Source organism: Alligator mississippiensis, chromosome 2 (genome assembly GCF_030867095.1).
Source record: "Alligator mississippiensis isolate rAllMis1 chromosome 2, rAllMis1, whole genome shotgun sequence".
NCBI classification, from domain to species: Eukaryota; Metazoa; Chordata; order Crocodylia; family Alligatoridae; genus Alligator; species Alligator mississippiensis.
Genome location: NC_081825.1, coordinates 130782219 through 130800376, shown reverse-complemented (window position 1 = coordinate 130800376; position 18158 = coordinate 130782219). Strand labels below are relative to the sequence as shown.

Genomic DNA, 18158 nt, shown 5'->3' with positions numbered 1-18158 from the left:
ATAAAAAAAAAATGAAGAGGGTTAAAAGACAGATGTGCCTATGAGCTGGGTCTTCCTGGATAAATAAACTACAAAATACCCTATACAGAATAAGAAGCATTTAATGCAGGTGGGAATGTCTTTATTTAGCACTTTATTATGTGTTTGATTAAAAAGTGGCACTTGGGAGTGCAACTGTAAACACAGCCAATTTAGCTGGAAAAGTATTTACATTATCAGAATGAAATGAACTGGAAAGGAATGCAGGAAATAGAAATATAAAGCCAAATATTAAGTTTATTGTAAACCTCCTCAGAAAGCCTCAAGTGTAAGCATATGAGGCTATTTTGCGTATCACATGTTCATCTACTTCAACCTGCTCATGTGAGAGGATTCAAGAGTCTGCTTCCCAACTTCCCCACAAACTTTTTTTTAAAAGTACAAAACTACAAACATGCTTAGATGCTATATGAATGAATGTATTACAGTCTATGATACAGTTTCAACAGGATGGCCTTCCTTAATGTATTTTTTTTCAGCGCTAATATAAATAATGGATAAAGAAATACCTAAGAAGGAAGTTAAACACGTAACATGCTGTACTTAAGGATATAATAGATGTTGCAATTTTCTAATCACATCGTCACTATGAAGGATTTAACAGCTGTGCTACTTGGAAAACAGAAGTTTTAAAGAAACTCAATGTGCTCAAACATCTAGCATTCATCCTATAAAAAGGGAAAGCAAATGAACAACTTTTTTTGGAAAACAAGAGAGACGCACCTTATAAAGTATTATCCTAATGACATCTGCAAAACCATGTGGTTTAGTGCTTAGTAGAAAGTACTATGCTTAGTTCTCGTTTTTGATCCTGACTCAGCCACTGACTGACCTGGGACAAATCACTTTTGTGTCTTAGCCTGACTCAGCCCAGATGTACAGAGGTAAAGTGATATTTTTTATTGGATCAACAAATACAATTCAAACAAACAAACTCAGGCCAAGAAAAAAAAAAAATCACCAGATGGAAAGATTAGGTAAAGCTGGACCTCACTTAGAACCAGATGCTGGTGTTAGTGTTACGAAATATATAACTAACACAATATGACATGATGCAAAGGTGACAATAGGAGAACAAGAGCAAAGGGAAGAAAAACATCAAAATAAGATTTCCCATTGAAATCCAAGGAATGACATCAGACTAAACAAAGACCTAATTTAACCATGATTATAATCACACCTCATATATAACATGAACATTATTTCATGAAATGAAACCAAGAGCCAAACAGCTCACGTTCCTTCATCCTCGCCCCATTCCCCCAAAGGGAGTGACCTGCTAAACTGGAGACAAAAGAGTAGAACAAAGATCAAACCAGGACAGAATTACTCTCTTTTTAGATTTGTTCTCTCTTAGTTTTTAAACAAAATCAGAATACAACCCAATTGACCTGTGCATTTTGGTGGAGATATTGTGGTATGGTCTCCAACATAATTAGATTAAAATCCAAAAGACTTCTTAATTTTGATAAGATGAATTTACCAGGAAGACCATAGTTACAGATCTATTAAAAAAAAAACAAAACAAAAAAAAAAAACTACCAAAAAAGTAGAGTTGAGTGTTTAAACAGTCTTCCTTGTGCCAGATCACTACCTTTATTCACCAATCTGAAGATGAGTGGACATTAGCTTCCGTAAATGAATTAAAGATTTACGTATGGCATAAGTAAATATACTGAGGTCCTTCTTTGGGCTTCTAGTGGGCATCCGTTCATAAAACCAAACCAACACAACCTCGTACAATGGAGATGTTAGAAATTCAGATAGCAAGGATGTGGCTCAAGGACAAGCTCAGACAAAGCTGGAGGGTGGCTGCTTGCACATGGTTTGCTGGGCACCCACAGCCCTCAGCTGAGGGCCTGAAGCCCTCACTCTCAAATCTCACAAGTCTTATCCTACTCATAAAGTGCCATTAACTAAGATCAGCATCTTAGTCAGCTAGCATCAGCTGTCTGTGCCAAAACAAAGTGAGTAGTTAAACAGGATTCAGTTAAAAAAAAAAACCAGAAGAACTGTCACAGATCAATTATAAAATTTACTCAATTTGGGAGGGGGGAGAAGAGGGAAAGAGTCACAAAACAGACAAAAATAACAAAACACCACAAAGCTTTTCATCTAAGCCTTTTCGGAGACGGTTCCAAATAAGGTAAACCTGTTGGAAATCAGAAAGTAACTGATCTGATAGTGCCATTTGCAGGTATTCAAGAGATCATGAGTCCAACCCCAAAGGATTGTGAGACTGGCTGAATGGGTGAAGGAGACTCTGCCTTGCATTTTTCCTGTTGAGCAACAAGACCTACATTCAACTTTTGTCCCTACAACTGAGAACCATAATTAAGATCAAAGCAGAAACTCTCACATGACTCAGTAGTTCTACGTGTTTGGCTTTCTAAAAGCCCACCAAATATCATGGGATTTGCCACACAACATCAACAGTGGGCAACACTTGTTGATTACACAGTCAAGTAACATGTGAAGATAGTCACTTTGTTGTGCATAAGCTACATGCACCTCCACCGTAAATCATTGTGCTTGAGGTTCATGCCATCACTAATTTAAAGCAACTGAAAAGGCATCACAAATCAAGACAGAATTACAATCATGTAAGGAATTTGGGGATGTTTTTGAAAGAAACAGTGAAACAACTGCAGATTGCCTGCACCAATTTTGCAGAAGGGACTTTCCCAGACACTGATCCCCATTAAACAGAACAAAGTTCAATAATAAAGAGAAAAATGGCATGTGTTATAACAACAGGAGAATGGGGAGGGGAAGAGTCAAGGGAACTCATTATTATATCCCATGACCACCTATGCAAATCCCAAAACTTTCAAGGTAGGCAACTTGAAAGTGAGGAGGCAGGAGATTCTGGTCTCTCCCTGCTTCTCCCTCACTAGTTTGAGCGATAAAGTTTGGGGCAGGGAGATAAAGAGGCACTGCAAGCAGCAATGGATATGAAGAATTGGACTAGTCCTACCTTTTAAATTTCTTGTACGTGTAAAACAAACAAACAAACTTGTGATGGTTCAGAAAAATGAGGCAAAAGGTTCTTGTAGGATATCTTTTATTGGACTAACTGCAATGAGACCAGAAGAAGAGTGTTCTACGTTGAAATGCTTTTAAAATCTCAACCAGGCATTTGGTCCAATAGAAGCTATCACCCACAAAATCCTTGGCTCTTGCAATAGCCATTAGAGGACATTTTTTTTTTAAAAACAGACACTACCTAGAGGACTCCACGTGCTTATTCAGCTGTGTTTGTTAAAACAGCAGGCCTTAGTATTATCTGTATTATTCATTCAAAGTTATTACTTTTCAAAGATTTCCTGACAGGAAATTGCTGATTAAATTAATCACTATCTTTCTTTATTTCTCCCTTATGAGAGAGATAATATTGCACAGTTATCCAGTACAGCCTCTCAGATAGCCTTTGCTGGGAGAAGAAAAAAAATCAAAACCCTAGCACCAAATTTGTCTTACCCTGCCACGGTTAAAGTTAGCCCAGCTTCTCTCTTTATATTGAGGCCAAAAGAAAAAATATTTTCTTAATCAAAGACAAAGCCATGAGAAAAAGGAAGAGTGATATCATACTGGGCTGCCAGAGCTACGTATTTGAAGTACTTCTGTCAGCTTTATAAATTCTTCCCATGTTTAAACTCAATTAATTTTAAGCTATTAAAATAAATCTTGGTTAACACCCCTCAATGATTACTACACCAACCTATCTGAAGTTTTATGCAAGAAGTATAAAAGGTATGTGGATATCATCTTATTCTACAGAGGAAGATAAAGCAAAGAATACAAATGTTACAAAAATGTAACAAGAAGTTTCTGTTTCCTGAGGACTCTACAGGCCAAACTGATGCCACAGCAGGACCCTTTGGCCAGAACCAAAACGTTACCTGGTTTTACAGATTTATGGATGTTAGGGGTTTGATCATTGAGTCCAGCCCCACTGCACTTGGGCTTGATGTTTCCTATTCTTTATTTGTATAGTAATAATATTTGCACTAAAATTCCGAATATGAGCCCTTATACCATGTTTACTACGTGCAGTAATTATTTAAAAACTTCATTTACTGGTATGAATTAGGGGTGTGCAAAACAGGCCGTATGAGATTCGGATTCGGCCCAAATTGGGGACAGTGATTCCATTAGCTTATTTGGATCGTTGTCCCTGATTTGATTAGTCCGAATCCGAATCTGAAGATTTGATGCCAAATTGGAGAATCAGCAATTTGGCCACAGAGAGCTTTAAATGTTTTTTCTACATACCTTGAGGTACCAGGCACGGCTCACGAATGCTCACGGAATGGTGGAGCAGATGGAGTGTCCCACAGGAGCACGGGGGTGCCCCCAGCTTGGCGATCAGTCGTGGGGGGACCCTGGGTGCCCCCCCAGACCAGGAGACACCAGTCACTAAGCCAGGGGGATGTAGGGCAGCCCCCCTACGGACCTGGAAGTGGACTGGAACCAGGTCTGCTGCCGAGCGCGCTGGGGACCCCCCCGCGCTCCTGTGGGACTCTGCATCTGCCCCAGCATCTCAGCATTCATGAGCCACCTGGGACTTTGAGGTATGTAAAAAACCAAACATTTAAAGCTTTGTCTCTGTCCACATCATTGAATCTTCCTGAACCAATTCAGTGGGTTCCAATTTGATTTGGAGAGATTAAAGGGTCTCCCGATTCAATTCTCATTCGGAGATTCAGCCACTGAATTAGGCTGAATCGAATTAGCAACCGAAGCTTCGCACATCCCTAGCATGAATCTCTGAAGAGTTTGTACTTATTTATACAGTTTTAAAATAGGACAGCACAGCTAATACATTTCTAGAAGTCTCTATTACTTAAATTGCTAAAATTAAAGACAATAAGCTAAGCAATAACTGTGTTCTGCCTACCAAAGTGAACCCTAAATAACTAGGCCAGAGAACAGCAACAGAACTCTAAATCTGTTTAACCACATTATTATTCTATTAACAGTGATGCATTAAACTAAGTGCAAACTTGGTTAGCTCACAGATCAAAATGGTAACAATCTATCTCTGTCTTTAACCATGCACATTCACAACAGAAGCACTATTACTAGAGCTACAGAGACTTTATACAGGTAGGAAATAAGGAATTCTCAAACAGTGCAAAGATTTTTCTTTTTTTCTTGTATGGCAATTGATTCTACCTTAAAGTGGTGATATTTAATAATATTTTAGAGGGTTCTAAAAGTCAGTGATTAGATCCGTCTTTTCCCTTTGAGGAACTAGTGACACCAAGGAAGTATAGCTACTTTAGACACGAATACTAGGGTATTAGCAGCAGCAATAGTTAAGACTGCCTAAAGCAGGGGTGACCATGGCCAACGTGGCTCTAGGAGCTGCAGCAATTAATACTGCTGCACAATTCCTGACCTGCACCAGTTCTTTGGTCCACAGGGCTGGGCAAGTTGGGCACCAATGGCCTAAACTATTTCTGTGTTAATGATATACCTGGTCACTAATCACCTTCCAGGCCTGACTACTACCTGCATATGAATTATTTGAAGAAGTTCTGAACAGAAAAGGATTTTGCACAAGGAAGCCAAAAGCAATTGAGAGAGGGGTAGATTAGAACAGAAAGTAGTAATTCAATAGTAAATGCCTATTACTACTCACATTCTACTCTTCCCTAACAGGACTGAAACTGTAGCATGTCTTCATGGAAAAAATGTGCATTTTTATTCTTTTTCAGTATGAGAAAAATCACACGTGGCTGCACAAATGGTAGACACACTATAGTGTATACAGGCTGCAATGTGGCATATAGCCAATTGTGTACCACCCAAAGTGAGCTTGAGCAATGGTCATTGTAGTCTGTGATTAAGCTCTTTTTAATTTCAAATTTCAATGTGGAAGGATCAAGTATTTACAGAATACATGAAATATACCAATCTCTCTCTCTTACAAATGAAAAATATAACTAGGCTAGGGGCAGACATTCAAAAAGCCTAAGCCTGAATTGATTCAATCTTTGCAGGTCAGTCTAACTAATTTGCTAGGCCAAATCAGTTTTGTAACCAGACAGACATCCCAGAAATGCAGGCACGTGCCTGCAGTGGCTCAGGCTAGAAGCCAGCGGGCTCCCTTCCCTTGCAAAGGACTGAGCGGAGGGGGGTGTGGCCAGGCCCCAGAAGGACACTGATTATTCCCCCCCCCCCCACCTCCAAGCAACCCAGCAGGGAATGTTTATCACCTGTAACGCAGTGTTTATCAAACCATTTAAGAAAACAAAGCCTCACTCCATTAACTAATGGAGCTCTTCTTAAATAGCTCTTCTAAGGAAGGACATTAAACTACCTGTTGATTAGCTCCCAAAAGCCTGTCTGCCTGTTGTCTCCCACAGCACAGACTGTAGCCAGCATGTGGTCCGCTAGCTAATGCTGATGTGTCTGTGTAAGGGAGAGAGAAGGGGGGATAATCCCTGCTTAGCAGGGGGAAGCCAGGCAGATGCTCTGTGCTTGGAAACCTTTGCTGGAGCTCTGGCCAGGGAGCAGAGGGGCAGGGCCAGCTCTGCTGTGGAGCAGAGCCCCGCCCAGCCCAGAGAGCATGCCACGATGTTGGGGGTGTCTGGTTTATCTTAAAACCAGCAAGGAGGCTGGGACAGACATTGCATAAACTGGTTTGACCCCAATCAGTTAACTCTAATACTAGTACTACGTTCAAACAGGTTTCTCTCAAACCAGTTTCAGCCATTTTCAAACTGATTTATGTGCACTGAACATCTGTTGTTACAGGTTTAAACCAGTTTCTGATTGCTTAAACTGGTTTATGTATAATGTTTGTCCTGAGCCTTAATGTTTAGGCTATAAACAAGGTTAAACGCCAAAATAGGCTCTTTTCCTAAAAGGAATACTACAATTAGTTATATTTTTGCAGTCTAACATCTCCAATTTAAAAAAAGAAAAATTAACTACATTAAGAAAAACAGCTTTGGATAAGCAAGTCATGACTAATAGCCATCTTAATTCATGCTTTTGCTACAGTAAATTTTATCTTGGAAATAGCTTCTGGCAAAAAAGTAAATGAAACACTGAAGCTACTAGATAGCCTAAAGCACAGCAGCTCATACATTGTTAGGGAGAGACTTTATTTATTTATTTTAAGTGTTTATTAATGCGGCTGAGTTTTACTGAGTCATTATTTAGTCATATAAAATGTAACTTCAGGACAGTATTTCTCATGTACAGTTTGTGTGTAGTTTTGATTTAAAGCTGAATAGATGCAACCCTTGAAATCAAGTCACATGAAACTATATAGCTTTTGGATTACTTGCATCTATCCTTAGAGGTTTTTTCCCGTTTTTTTGTTGTTTTTTTTTTAATGCAAGCTACACAGAAGTTAGCAAATAGTATCTTTTTATAATGCAATTTTACTTCAGGTATGCTAGAAGTACATTCTGATAGGGACAGAATGAAGAAATTCAATCTACTGAGTAGACAATATCTAATAATGGTAAATAAAACTTACTCATCCAAATGTGCACATGGTTTTTCTGAAGCTAGTAAACAGCTGCACAGTCTGCTTCCCATCAAAAGCTCCATGTATAACATATTATACCTCCGTATATCTGATGGTTCACTGGTAATTTTTCAAAACCATAACTTTCAAAACATATGACAACTACATTTTATTGAAGAAAGAAATATGCTTTGACTGCCACAGTCACAAATCTAAGACCAGACCAGAAAGTCTACTGTAGGTGCCAGAAGTCTGTGAAATGTCTGCATTCTATATTTGCTGGCACACTCAATAAGAACACAAGTGCAGGCCAACTTCAAAGGAAGAACACACTCCAAGTATAACATGAAAGTAAAGACTATACAATTCATTTTACAACAAGGAGTGGTACATATAGCTCCTTTCAAACTGTCTGGAAGTGTGTCCCAATAGAACAATTCTAAAACTGCTAAATTTATTTTTTTTTAAAGTTGCCCATCTTTTAATGTCATTAATTCTTTTTTGTGGGCAAGGAGACAGCAACCTCCACAAATTAATTACATGTTTCAGGGAAATGAATGGGTTACTTGAATGATGTTTGTTTGTGTGTCAAGAGGGCAAAATGGATGAAGAAACAGAGTAAGAAAGAAAGATAGCTACTCATATGCACCACAATAAATTGCCAGACACAGGCTTATACATTAATGGCTGCCAATAGGCACCACTGCTACAGCTAACAACAGGTGTTACTGTTACCAGATTTCTGTGTGGCTTCACAAAAGCATTTCCATTGAAATGCTACAGGTTTCCCTCACTTTATGCAGGTTCTGTATATACGAATTTGCTCTTGTGATGACCCTTTTTATACCCCAAATCGTTATATGCAAAGTAAATTCACTCTTATGCGATTGACATAGGTATGCTCCCCCCTCCCCCAAGCAGGTAAGTCTGTAGAAGGAAGGGAAAGGGCCATGGGGCCAGGGCCCCAGTCATTCCAGGCCCTGCTGCAGCTGCTCTGGGAGCCACTGGGCTGCACTGCATTGCGCCCCAAACCCCCCAGGGCTCCACTTGTCCCCACTCACTCCACTCATGGGCTGCACCATGTCATGGTGCAGGCAGCTGGCATCAGCTGCTCCCAGGGCCACTGCAGCAGGGGCTGGGGTGAGTGGGGACAAGCAGAGGCCCAGGGGACATGGGGCATGGCATAGCACAGCACAGCAGCTGCAAGCAGGTGGCAATGACCACTCCCAGGGCCACTGCAACAGGGGCTGGGGTGAGTGTGGACAACCTGTGCTGCACCCCATGACCCCTAGGGCTCCACTTGTTCCCATTCACCCTGGCCCCTGCTGCAGCAGCCCCAGGAATGGCTGATGCCAGCTGTGGAGGGAACCATCAGTGGGTGCAGGGCAAGGGTCACAATGCTTGCTGCTACACACACCCCAGTAGGGTTGAAGGCTGGGGGGCTGTGCTGGACTCTTCCCGGGGCGTGTGCCCCTGGATCTGCACGTCCTTTCCCAGCATCTTATGAAGACAGCTTCAGGTCTCAAAAGATTGTGATACCTATACATCAATATCCATGATGTGTATATTTCACACACACTTACTTAGTCTAGACTATGAGGTGGCAAATCTATCCTGCCTTCTACTTAAAGGTATTTTACCCCATAGTCAGATTGGTATGGATTGTGGGTGGGGTTTTACCTTCCTCTGTAGCAGGGGTCAGGACCTTCTACATGGGATCTCTCAAGTGTATATTAACAACCTTTTATAGAAGTAGGATGTTGGTCAATCTGCTTTACTTGCGACAAGTTAGGGGGCTGTGTCAGCGTGACAGTAATTTTACTAAGAGTTTAGACTATGGATTTGTATAGGATGGTTTGAATAGGGATGATCCTGCCTTAGACAGGCGTCTGAACTAGATGGTATCTGGAGGTCCCTTCTAACCCAACTTCTCTATGATTCAATGACTACACTAACATGGCTAACTATGTCTCTCCATTCAAGGTAAACCAAGGAAGCCTGAAGAGAAGAGACTGCTTATTTTCAACTTTTCCTGCAACTCTACAGGCTGCATTAACTTCAGAGCGTAAGCAAAGGAAACTTAAGAGCTCCAAAAAACGTGAAGGGGCATGTTCCATCCTTTCTTTTCTCCCACTATGCACTGGAATCTAGCAGGTCATCAGTCCTACTCAGAAGTTGAAGATCTGACCCTATATTACCACACAAATTAAGCTTAATTAAATTGAGAGAGGGCATGATATTTTTGGCAAATTTTGTGTTTTGTTACAATATAACAATTTATCCAAGCGTACTCATTACCTTATATGCTTTCTAATATTCAAGCCTAAAAATTGTTGGTTCTCATGAACCTACTCATGCTTCCTGGTCAGATTTTGAGAATAATTAACTTAAAGTTCAAGGTATGTTCTTATGTATTTGTTCTCATACCTAGATACATACCATACAGTAAGTAATGCGAGACATAAATGATGCATGACTTTAGAGAACACTAACTGCAAAATAACCACCAGACAGTTGAACAGCCTGTTTTGCAATATGCACAGAAGGATGGACAGCCCTCAGTGGTACGTCTTGAATTTCAACACTAAAACTAATAGAAGATTTCCTGCTGACTTTACATCAACTTACAGGTGCAAAGAACTTGGTTTCTGGCAAGTGTAGGAAGAATTAATTTAGAAACCATAAGAACAGTTTTTTCCATTCCATAAACAGTTTATAACATTAATTACAATAGCATGCACACTAGCTCTGGTATCATGGACTAATGCAATTAAAATACATGGAAGAAGCCAAATAGTTCTTTACAAAGCTTAAGTGACATAGATGGATCAGATAATGTAACTGGGAATTGGTCCTGTCCAAACTACTTCTGGCCATTGATGCATCTCACAAAAGAAACAAACGTCCATTTTAATTAACTGAAAAGGAAGGGAAAATGTGTCTTGGTCTCATTGGAAAAAAAACAAACACTTTTCTTGAAGAGAAATACAGCTTCTAGCTACTGCTCCAAATAAAACTAGCACAGTTGAAGCACTGGTGACTGCTTCAGAGAGGACAGAACAGCTACTTTCTCAAAGATTTTGTTTTTGAAATTAGCACTGAAATACATAAACTGATTTTTAAATTAATCTTGCAGAAGCCCTTCAGCATTTCTATCTTAAATAAAAATCCCATCCAACCACCATGTTTCTTCTCACCCCTGTTTAAAAACAAAACATTATTTTCTTGGCAGAGACAAAAATGACTGAAGTTATAAATATAAATAAAATTAGTCTTTACTGACAAGAAATAACTTCGCTTAAACTGCCTTCCTCATCACTCCAAAAAGGACATTTTTTTTCTGCTTTAACCACATGGCTAAATTTGCTGAAGGATAGTATTAATACTGAGAGGTAAAGCTGTAAAACTATTAAGGGTCCCTAGAGAGCCTTAGAACAGGAATCTTTTATTATGTCAAGTCACAACTAGTAAAAATACCAGAAGCGAATATTTCCCAAGAACGGTCAAGAAGCAACAATCATCTTACACCAAAGCTCTCATCTTAGAAGAAAGCTTCTACTGATGACAGGAGAGGTGTGTAATAGAGCAAGGGAAGAAAGGCGCTTTTACTGCTCAATTGATATGAAGAGCTTTGTAGGTTATGGGCTCAAACCAAAACCCACCAAAAAGATTACTAACAACTTTATTAGCTTGTATATTAGGCCCCTATGTATGTGTGCACAGTTGAGGTCCTGAATGCAATAGCCAGTTTATCAATTTTTGTTCCCAGCTAGCCTTTTGAAAATGTTTTGTATATTTTTCCCTTGAGTGCAACGACAGCAAGACTAGAAAGTAAGTTCTTGCTCTGTGAAAAGTGTTCTCCTACACGTGTTTCAAGTATCTGTCTGTACTATTTTTCTCGCGATCATTCATTCTGGTATGTAACTTTAACCTAGTTCCACCCACACAGTTTCCATGAAGGCTTTTGGTGCCGTGGATCAGATGCATCACATTTTAGGATAGGCATATGTAAGATCCATGGATTCTGATGGGTTCATTGTAGGTTGTTGATTGTTGTAGCAGTGGATAGAGTTTGTTCATAAAGACTATCACACACACACAAAAAAATCTAGCCTTCTTGTGGCAGGGACGTTGCCACAGATCAAAACCTACCTCCAAGCCAAGAGCAGAGAGGGACATGGAGACTGCAAAACGCCACCTAGGATCAAAGGTGCAGTGGGGGAGAGACCGCCACAAGAAGGCAAGCCACGCCAAGACTGGAGGGAGGAGAACAGAAGTGGCCACAGTGTGCCACAGGAGAGCCGGTGTATTCGGGTGCACTGATGTGGCCGTGCTTTATGGATGCATGTTAACGCCGGTTTTCCTGCCAGCCCTCAGAGAGGCAAATAAAAAACCCCACCGGCCAACATTCGAGAAGGACTGGAAGCGAGTCCTCCAGAGGGCCTGGAGCAGCTGGGAATGAATGACTGCCCTGGCAGGGGCGAGTGGTGGTAACCCCAGGAGGGGGAATGCCCTGCTAAAGCTGGCTTGGTAGAGCCTGAATCTTTACCTTGTGCGAGACTCTGGATCCTGGATAGACTGGGACAGCAGTGGGTCCATGAGAAGAGAAAGGAAGGAAGGAGTCGGAGACTAAGTAACCATTGGGAGGAAAAGGGAGAGCACCTGGGAGTAAGGTATCCTGGGGCAAATAGTAAGGCAAACCAGGCTGACGTAAAGCCTGAACTAGGATGGTACACCGTCTGAGCAGGACTGTGATGAGGTAAGGGCTAAGCCCCCTACCGTGGCTGGCAGACTTTGTCTTAGCCTCGGTCAAGAAGCAACATCTTTGGTTGGTGTAAGGAGGGGTGTAGGGGAGGTGGAGCCCTGAAACAGAAGTCCAAGCAAGAGCCAAAAGAAGGGACCAGGAGAGGCAGGATTCAAGAACATCCTCCCAGCAATAACCAGTAACAAGACGTGGCACATGAGAATCCCTGCTGACCTTTCAAGGTATCTTACTGGAAGGCAAGCTGTTGACTCAAAAGGAGGCAGCTGCATCCAAACAGGCAGAAAGGGCGAAGCGCTCAAGTGAATGGCATGGGCGGTTAACACTTCCCTTTCATCTTGAAGAACTGTACTGCAATAAATAACCTTTATAACCATTTACAACTCCCTCAAATTTATGCAAGTACTGCACTGTAATTTATATCAGAATATACAAAGAATAGAGTCTGGGGCAAGTGTTAATACTGACTAGCACTGCTCAACAGTATAACTTTAATGACAGAATAAGGATATGTAGGAATTAAAATATCTAGGGTCTCTAAAAGCCATTCTGTTACATAGAATTAATAAGGTAAATCTTGCACTGAATTGAAACTCTAAATCTTATAAAGAATAAGAGAAATGGAATATTGTCTGGGCATTTCTCACGTAGAAGGAAAGACACTGGTTACCCAAGATCAGTCCCTCTTCTCTAATTGCCTTCATGACCAAAGGCTGAGGATTTAGGGCATTGAGGGAAACAGAAGACTTTGCATTACAAGGTTTTAAAAATCGCTAGAATCCTGACTCAACTTGATAATGAAATAAACTTTAACAAGCCTTCTTTGAGCAACTAAGCACTGTTTGAGTGTTAAATCTGTATTCTCCGAGTTTTATCCTGGGACTTCAGTGACTAACTATAATGCTGTGGTTTAGAGATAAAAGGAACAAGTCTCAAGGAAAAGGCTCAAAGTTGTGATTACATAAATATCCTGAATTTCTCACTGAAGGAAGATGTTGCCTAAATTCACAGTAGCAATAACTTAAAAAAAAATCCTGAAAGTTTAGCACTTCACATAATGTTTTCTATTATGAGAATGATCTATACTTACTCAATATTTTTGGTACAATAAGAAGTAATCTCTTCTCTTGTATTTGTTTTACATCAAATTAATATTTTTCAAACTTGGCTGACAAATATATTTTTTAAAATAAAAGATGTAGGCTCAGCTAACTTTACACATCATAACAAGCAACAGTGATTTCACTATCTACACTTCATGATTTTCCCTACTGAAAAAGTGACATTTTCATCTAAAAAAAATTAAACATCAATTGTCATATTTCATGAAACCAAATAACCTTTACACTTCAATTCCTATTGAGCTCAATACTACTAAAAAAAAGACTTAAATGCCTAAGTTTTACAAAATTCAGTGTAAACCCCCCCCAACCTATTTTAGCTTTAAATACCCCTCCCCCCCAACTTATAAGAAAAAAAAAGTAGTTATTTGTTTGGCAGTAGGAAGACAGTCAAACATTGAGCAACATCAAAATTGAATTCATGCTGAACTATAAAAGTAGTCACATTTTCTTCAGTGTGCCTGGACTCGGTCACTGAAAATATCTAAACCTTTTTGTTAGTGGGTTCATTAGTAGTTTGATATCATACCTCACAGGTTTCCCATCCCGTAGCAAATCTTCCAAACTCTTTTCACAGTGTTCAGCTGCCACCACCAGCCTCTCTAATTAAAAGAATATACCAAAAGCAAATTTACAAATCTAGACACATGGCTTTACCCCAAATATTTCAACAGCCACGTTATTTAAATTATTATACAGCATTTTGGCATACACGAGATATATTATTAAATAAATACTTCCTTCAGAATGATTACAAATCGAATACACAAGAAAAAAATATTTTTTTCCCTGTAGGTCACAATGTTTCCTGCCCTGCCCTGCAAATATTCACATAAATTTGACATACCAAGAATTTGCCATCATCTCAATTGCTAAACAGTTCTCGGGAACTGAGAGCACCACTTATACTGGGATGGCTGTATGGTGAATTTTCTGATACCTTACCTTCCAACAATATGAGAAGAGGAGAAAAGTATCTTTCCAGAGTTCACTGAACTTTACTACCTTCACTTCTGAATTTAGTTTGCAGATTTTTCTCTCCTCAAACATTAGCTACTATATATCCAGAAACTTTTTGACCACGTGGAGTGCTTTGCCACTGCTTTAAGTATTACAATGTCAGTTTCACTACCATATTATTTCAGTAGACAACTGACAGGTTAAACTTGGAAGCATTTATTTACCTCTTAATCTACTAGTATCTTCATTAAGAAGTACAATATCCTCATTTTTTTCTGCCTTGATGATCAACAGATTTGATAACTGTATCCTGAAAACGTTTATATATAAAGTGTGAGCGAAAATACTTTATGCCATCAATTCCAAAATAGTCTGTAAAGCTCATGATGCTATATACAATTACACTTGATCTAGGGGCCGAGAAACAGTGATCTGGACACCACCACTGCTGGTTTACATTCAACAATCTCTCTTTCAAAGTGGAAGGGTTGGGCAGGAGGGCAGAATTTACCAACTATACCTTTTGGCAGATCCTGTAATTAGCTAGGCAGTTACAGCCTATATAAGCTTTTATAAAGGGTGAATGTTGTTAGTGGTATCTTTAAAACTACCAATCCAAGGCACAGGGGGTATTTTGTGCCAACTGTGCACTCCATTCCTTTTGAGCTTCCAAGGAAATAAGATCATCTTGAATCACTTCCGAATAGAAAACAGCTGAATCCTGATTTGTGAGCTAGCTTTACATGTGAAAACAGTTAATGGACATGTAAATAACATTTTGAGTGATGAGATGAGAGATGTATTCTCACAGCATGAACTAAAAATATGAGGTAAATTTGATGCCAAAACATGAACTGGTCTAAGCAAACAAACAAGAAACACTGATCAGAACAGTTTGCCACAGCTCTGAAAAGCATGCTGGATTTTCTAGGAAAAGCTTCAATTAGATGCTTATAAGTTTTAGGAAAGTGGAGTTAAGCTAGGTGTTTATTTACTCAGACACAAACCTAACAATGACAGTATACCATACATCATAACAATGGTGCCCACTAGGGCTGTGTGACGCTTCAGTTGCTGATTCAATTTGGAGGAGATTCAGCAGCCGAATCTCTGATTCGGAATCAAAAAAATAAATAAATCAGGAGACCAATAAAAAGCTCCAAAATCAATGCAAAGCCTCCAAATTAATTCAGAAAAGATTCAGAGGCAATATGGATGCTTGGGCAGTCCCCACTTGCCACCACAGGGAGCTGGACTCAGACTCTGTGCTTATAAGTCATGGGTGGGGACCATGGGGGGACCCCCATGTGGCCCCTCTGCTGCCTGCTCCCCCAGTCCCCCCTCCCCCCGTGCCTCCCGACCGCTCTCCCAGCCTTAACAATGGCTGTCCCACCTGGACCGTGTCCCGGCACTTAAAAATAAAAAGGCCACTCACTGGGTGTAGCACAGGCCGTCAGCCTATGGGGGCTTGTGGCAGAGCCCTCCACACAGCACAGGACAGTAGCGGGCAGCAGGGGTTGCCCCGCCTCACTTGGCAGGAGCTGGTGAGCATGGGGATTATTTATTTAAAGTGCTGGGACGCTGGGCCTGGGCGGGGCAGCCATTGACGAGGCTGGGAGAGTGGGTAGGGAATGGGGCCTATTCGATTCAGAGATTCTGCCAATTCGGTGGCAGCCAAATCTCATAATCAGATTTGGCCAAATCAATTTGGGACAGTGATTTGAATCACTGAATCGAATAACTGTCCCCCGAAAAATCAGCAGAATCCGAATTCAAAGCAAATACTAGCCGTTTTGCACAGGCCTAGTGCCTACCCTTCAACCCATAGGCTGAATCTGGCCCACAGAGCCAGGTTACCAACAATGGGGTTCCCCACAGGTCTGGAAAATTGGTGGCAGGGATGGTGGAGAAGCATCAGTTGTCACAGCTTCCAGAGCCATGGTAATTAACACTGCTACCACTCTCCTACCAAATTTCCAGACCTGTAGGGACAGTGTCATCTGGCCCACAAGGCTCCCATGTGCTGGATCGTGCTAGTGCACAAGGTCACTCTGTGGCTGTATCCAGTGCATGGCAATGGGTTGACATGTGGGATTGCTCCAGAGCTAGGTCCAGTGCACAGGGCCAGGCTGGTATAACTAATCATACCTATGGACTGACCACATTCTGGATCCAGCTCACAGACAGATCTCACAGGCTGGGGTCAGTCTCATACCACTCATCTGGCCCACAGAGCCAGAAGGTTAGCACCACTGCATTATGATGATATTGTTTATGAGGAGGGAAAGAATAACTGCAATTACAGATAGGTGAACGTAAAAGTAAAACCTTGTCCAGTCCTTATAACAGCTTTGGAATTACTCTGCCAAGAGCAACTTCTATGAATCTTTCCCACCAGATTGGGAAATCATTTTAGTAACTTTGGCTGCCTGTAGATGAGCATGGAGGCTGCTCTGACACACTGCAATTACAGCACATCAGAGCAGACTTGATTAATCGAGTCTACTGGAGTGTGGCAATTACTGTGCTCCAGTAGCCCCTTGCATTTCATGCATCAGCGTCTCTGCACTTAAAAATTGTGGTGGGGACGCTTGAATTAAAGCTCATGAGCTTTAGTTCAATTGCCCCCCACTGTCATTTTAAAGCACAGGGATGCCAATACATGAGATGCTGAGGTGCTTTAATTAGAACAGCTCTCTAAGCCGCTCTAGTTAAAGAGCCCCCCCATCCCCAAAGCAAATGTAAAAGTGTCTGTATGTAGAACCACAACTGTTCATCATGTAGTACTAATCAGCAGGGATCTGGGGTTTTCCATTTTGCTTGGGGGGGAAAAAAAAAAAATTCTCTTTGAAATGGGAAACTACATGTCCCCCCTTGAAGGCTGGCTGTTCCAGGCTGCAAGGAGCTGCAGGGAATGCGACTGGAGGCAGGGGACGCCACGTGCGTGTGTGCATGCATACACACACAGTCAGCAATACAGCCAGGTGGGGTGGTTGGAGCAGCCCCAGCAGCTGAATAAAAGTCCATGGGACAGGGGGGAGGCAGGGGGATGGGGAGGGAGCCAGGGCTTAGGAACCATCCAGGCAGGCCCATTGGCAATGCACTGGAGGGGTATGGGGGCAGGGGGCATGTGTGCCTCATGACTTTTGCACAGACAGTGGGGCAGAGGGCTGCAGCCTGGCTGGACCGGCACCGGGCAGGAGCTGCCTCTGGCCCAGTGGGCAAGACCTGGCAGAGGAGGGTGGGCTGGGGCAAGGAAACTCAGTGATATTATCACTGCTGCTAGAAGCCCCGTGCCAGCTATGCCAAGGTAAGGTGCCCCGTTTGCCTGGCAGCAGTGGGAGGGGGAACGACACACAACTCCATGCTACTGCCATCCCTGCTGCTGCCAGGTGGGGAGGGGGAGCCTTGGCATAGCCATGTGGCTTGTGTGAGGCTCCTGGCAGTGGCAGTAACACCAAGTCTCCCCACCCTGCGGAGGCTCCCAGGGGGGAGGGCAGCAGGGTGGGGAGGTCTAAGCCCTACAGCAAGCAGCCCACATGCTTCTCCCCTCCCCTCCAGACTCTGCTCTGGCCCTATTGCTCACGGGCAGGGGCCCAGGCTTCATGCTCCTCCCTCTGCTCTGGCTGCAGCAGCCACTGCTTCCTGCACACAGCAGCCACGCCTTGGACATTGCTAGCAGCTGTAGGTGGCACCTGTGGGGCCTGGAGCAGGCACAATGCAGCTGCTTGGTCTCATAGCCCTAGTAGCTGCCCTGCCACAGCACAACTGGGGGCAGCAGGGGGCT

At 41.9% G+C, this 18158-nt stretch overlaps 1 protein-coding gene across 7 annotated transcripts in view; it reads right to left on the bottom strand.

Annotated features, from left to right (window-relative positions):
* TBCK (TBC1 domain containing kinase) overlaps nucleotides 1-18158 on the bottom strand; it is a 186769-nt gene that overhangs the window by 157824 nt on the left and 10787 nt on the right. For 6 of the 7 annotated variants that reach the window (XR_002094296.2, XM_006269375.4, XM_059722137.1 and 3 more), the window contains one exon: nucleotides 13941-14013. The exons of the other annotated variant lie outside the window; for it this stretch is intronic. Coding sequence is in view for 5 of the 6 variants with exons in the window: in XM_006269375.4 (XP_006269437.1) it covers nucleotides 13941-14013 (73 nt within the window). In the remaining variant the exon portion in view is untranslated. The remainder of the gene's footprint in view (nucleotides 1-13940; nucleotides 14014-18158) is intronic. 7 annotated transcript variants of the gene reach the window in all.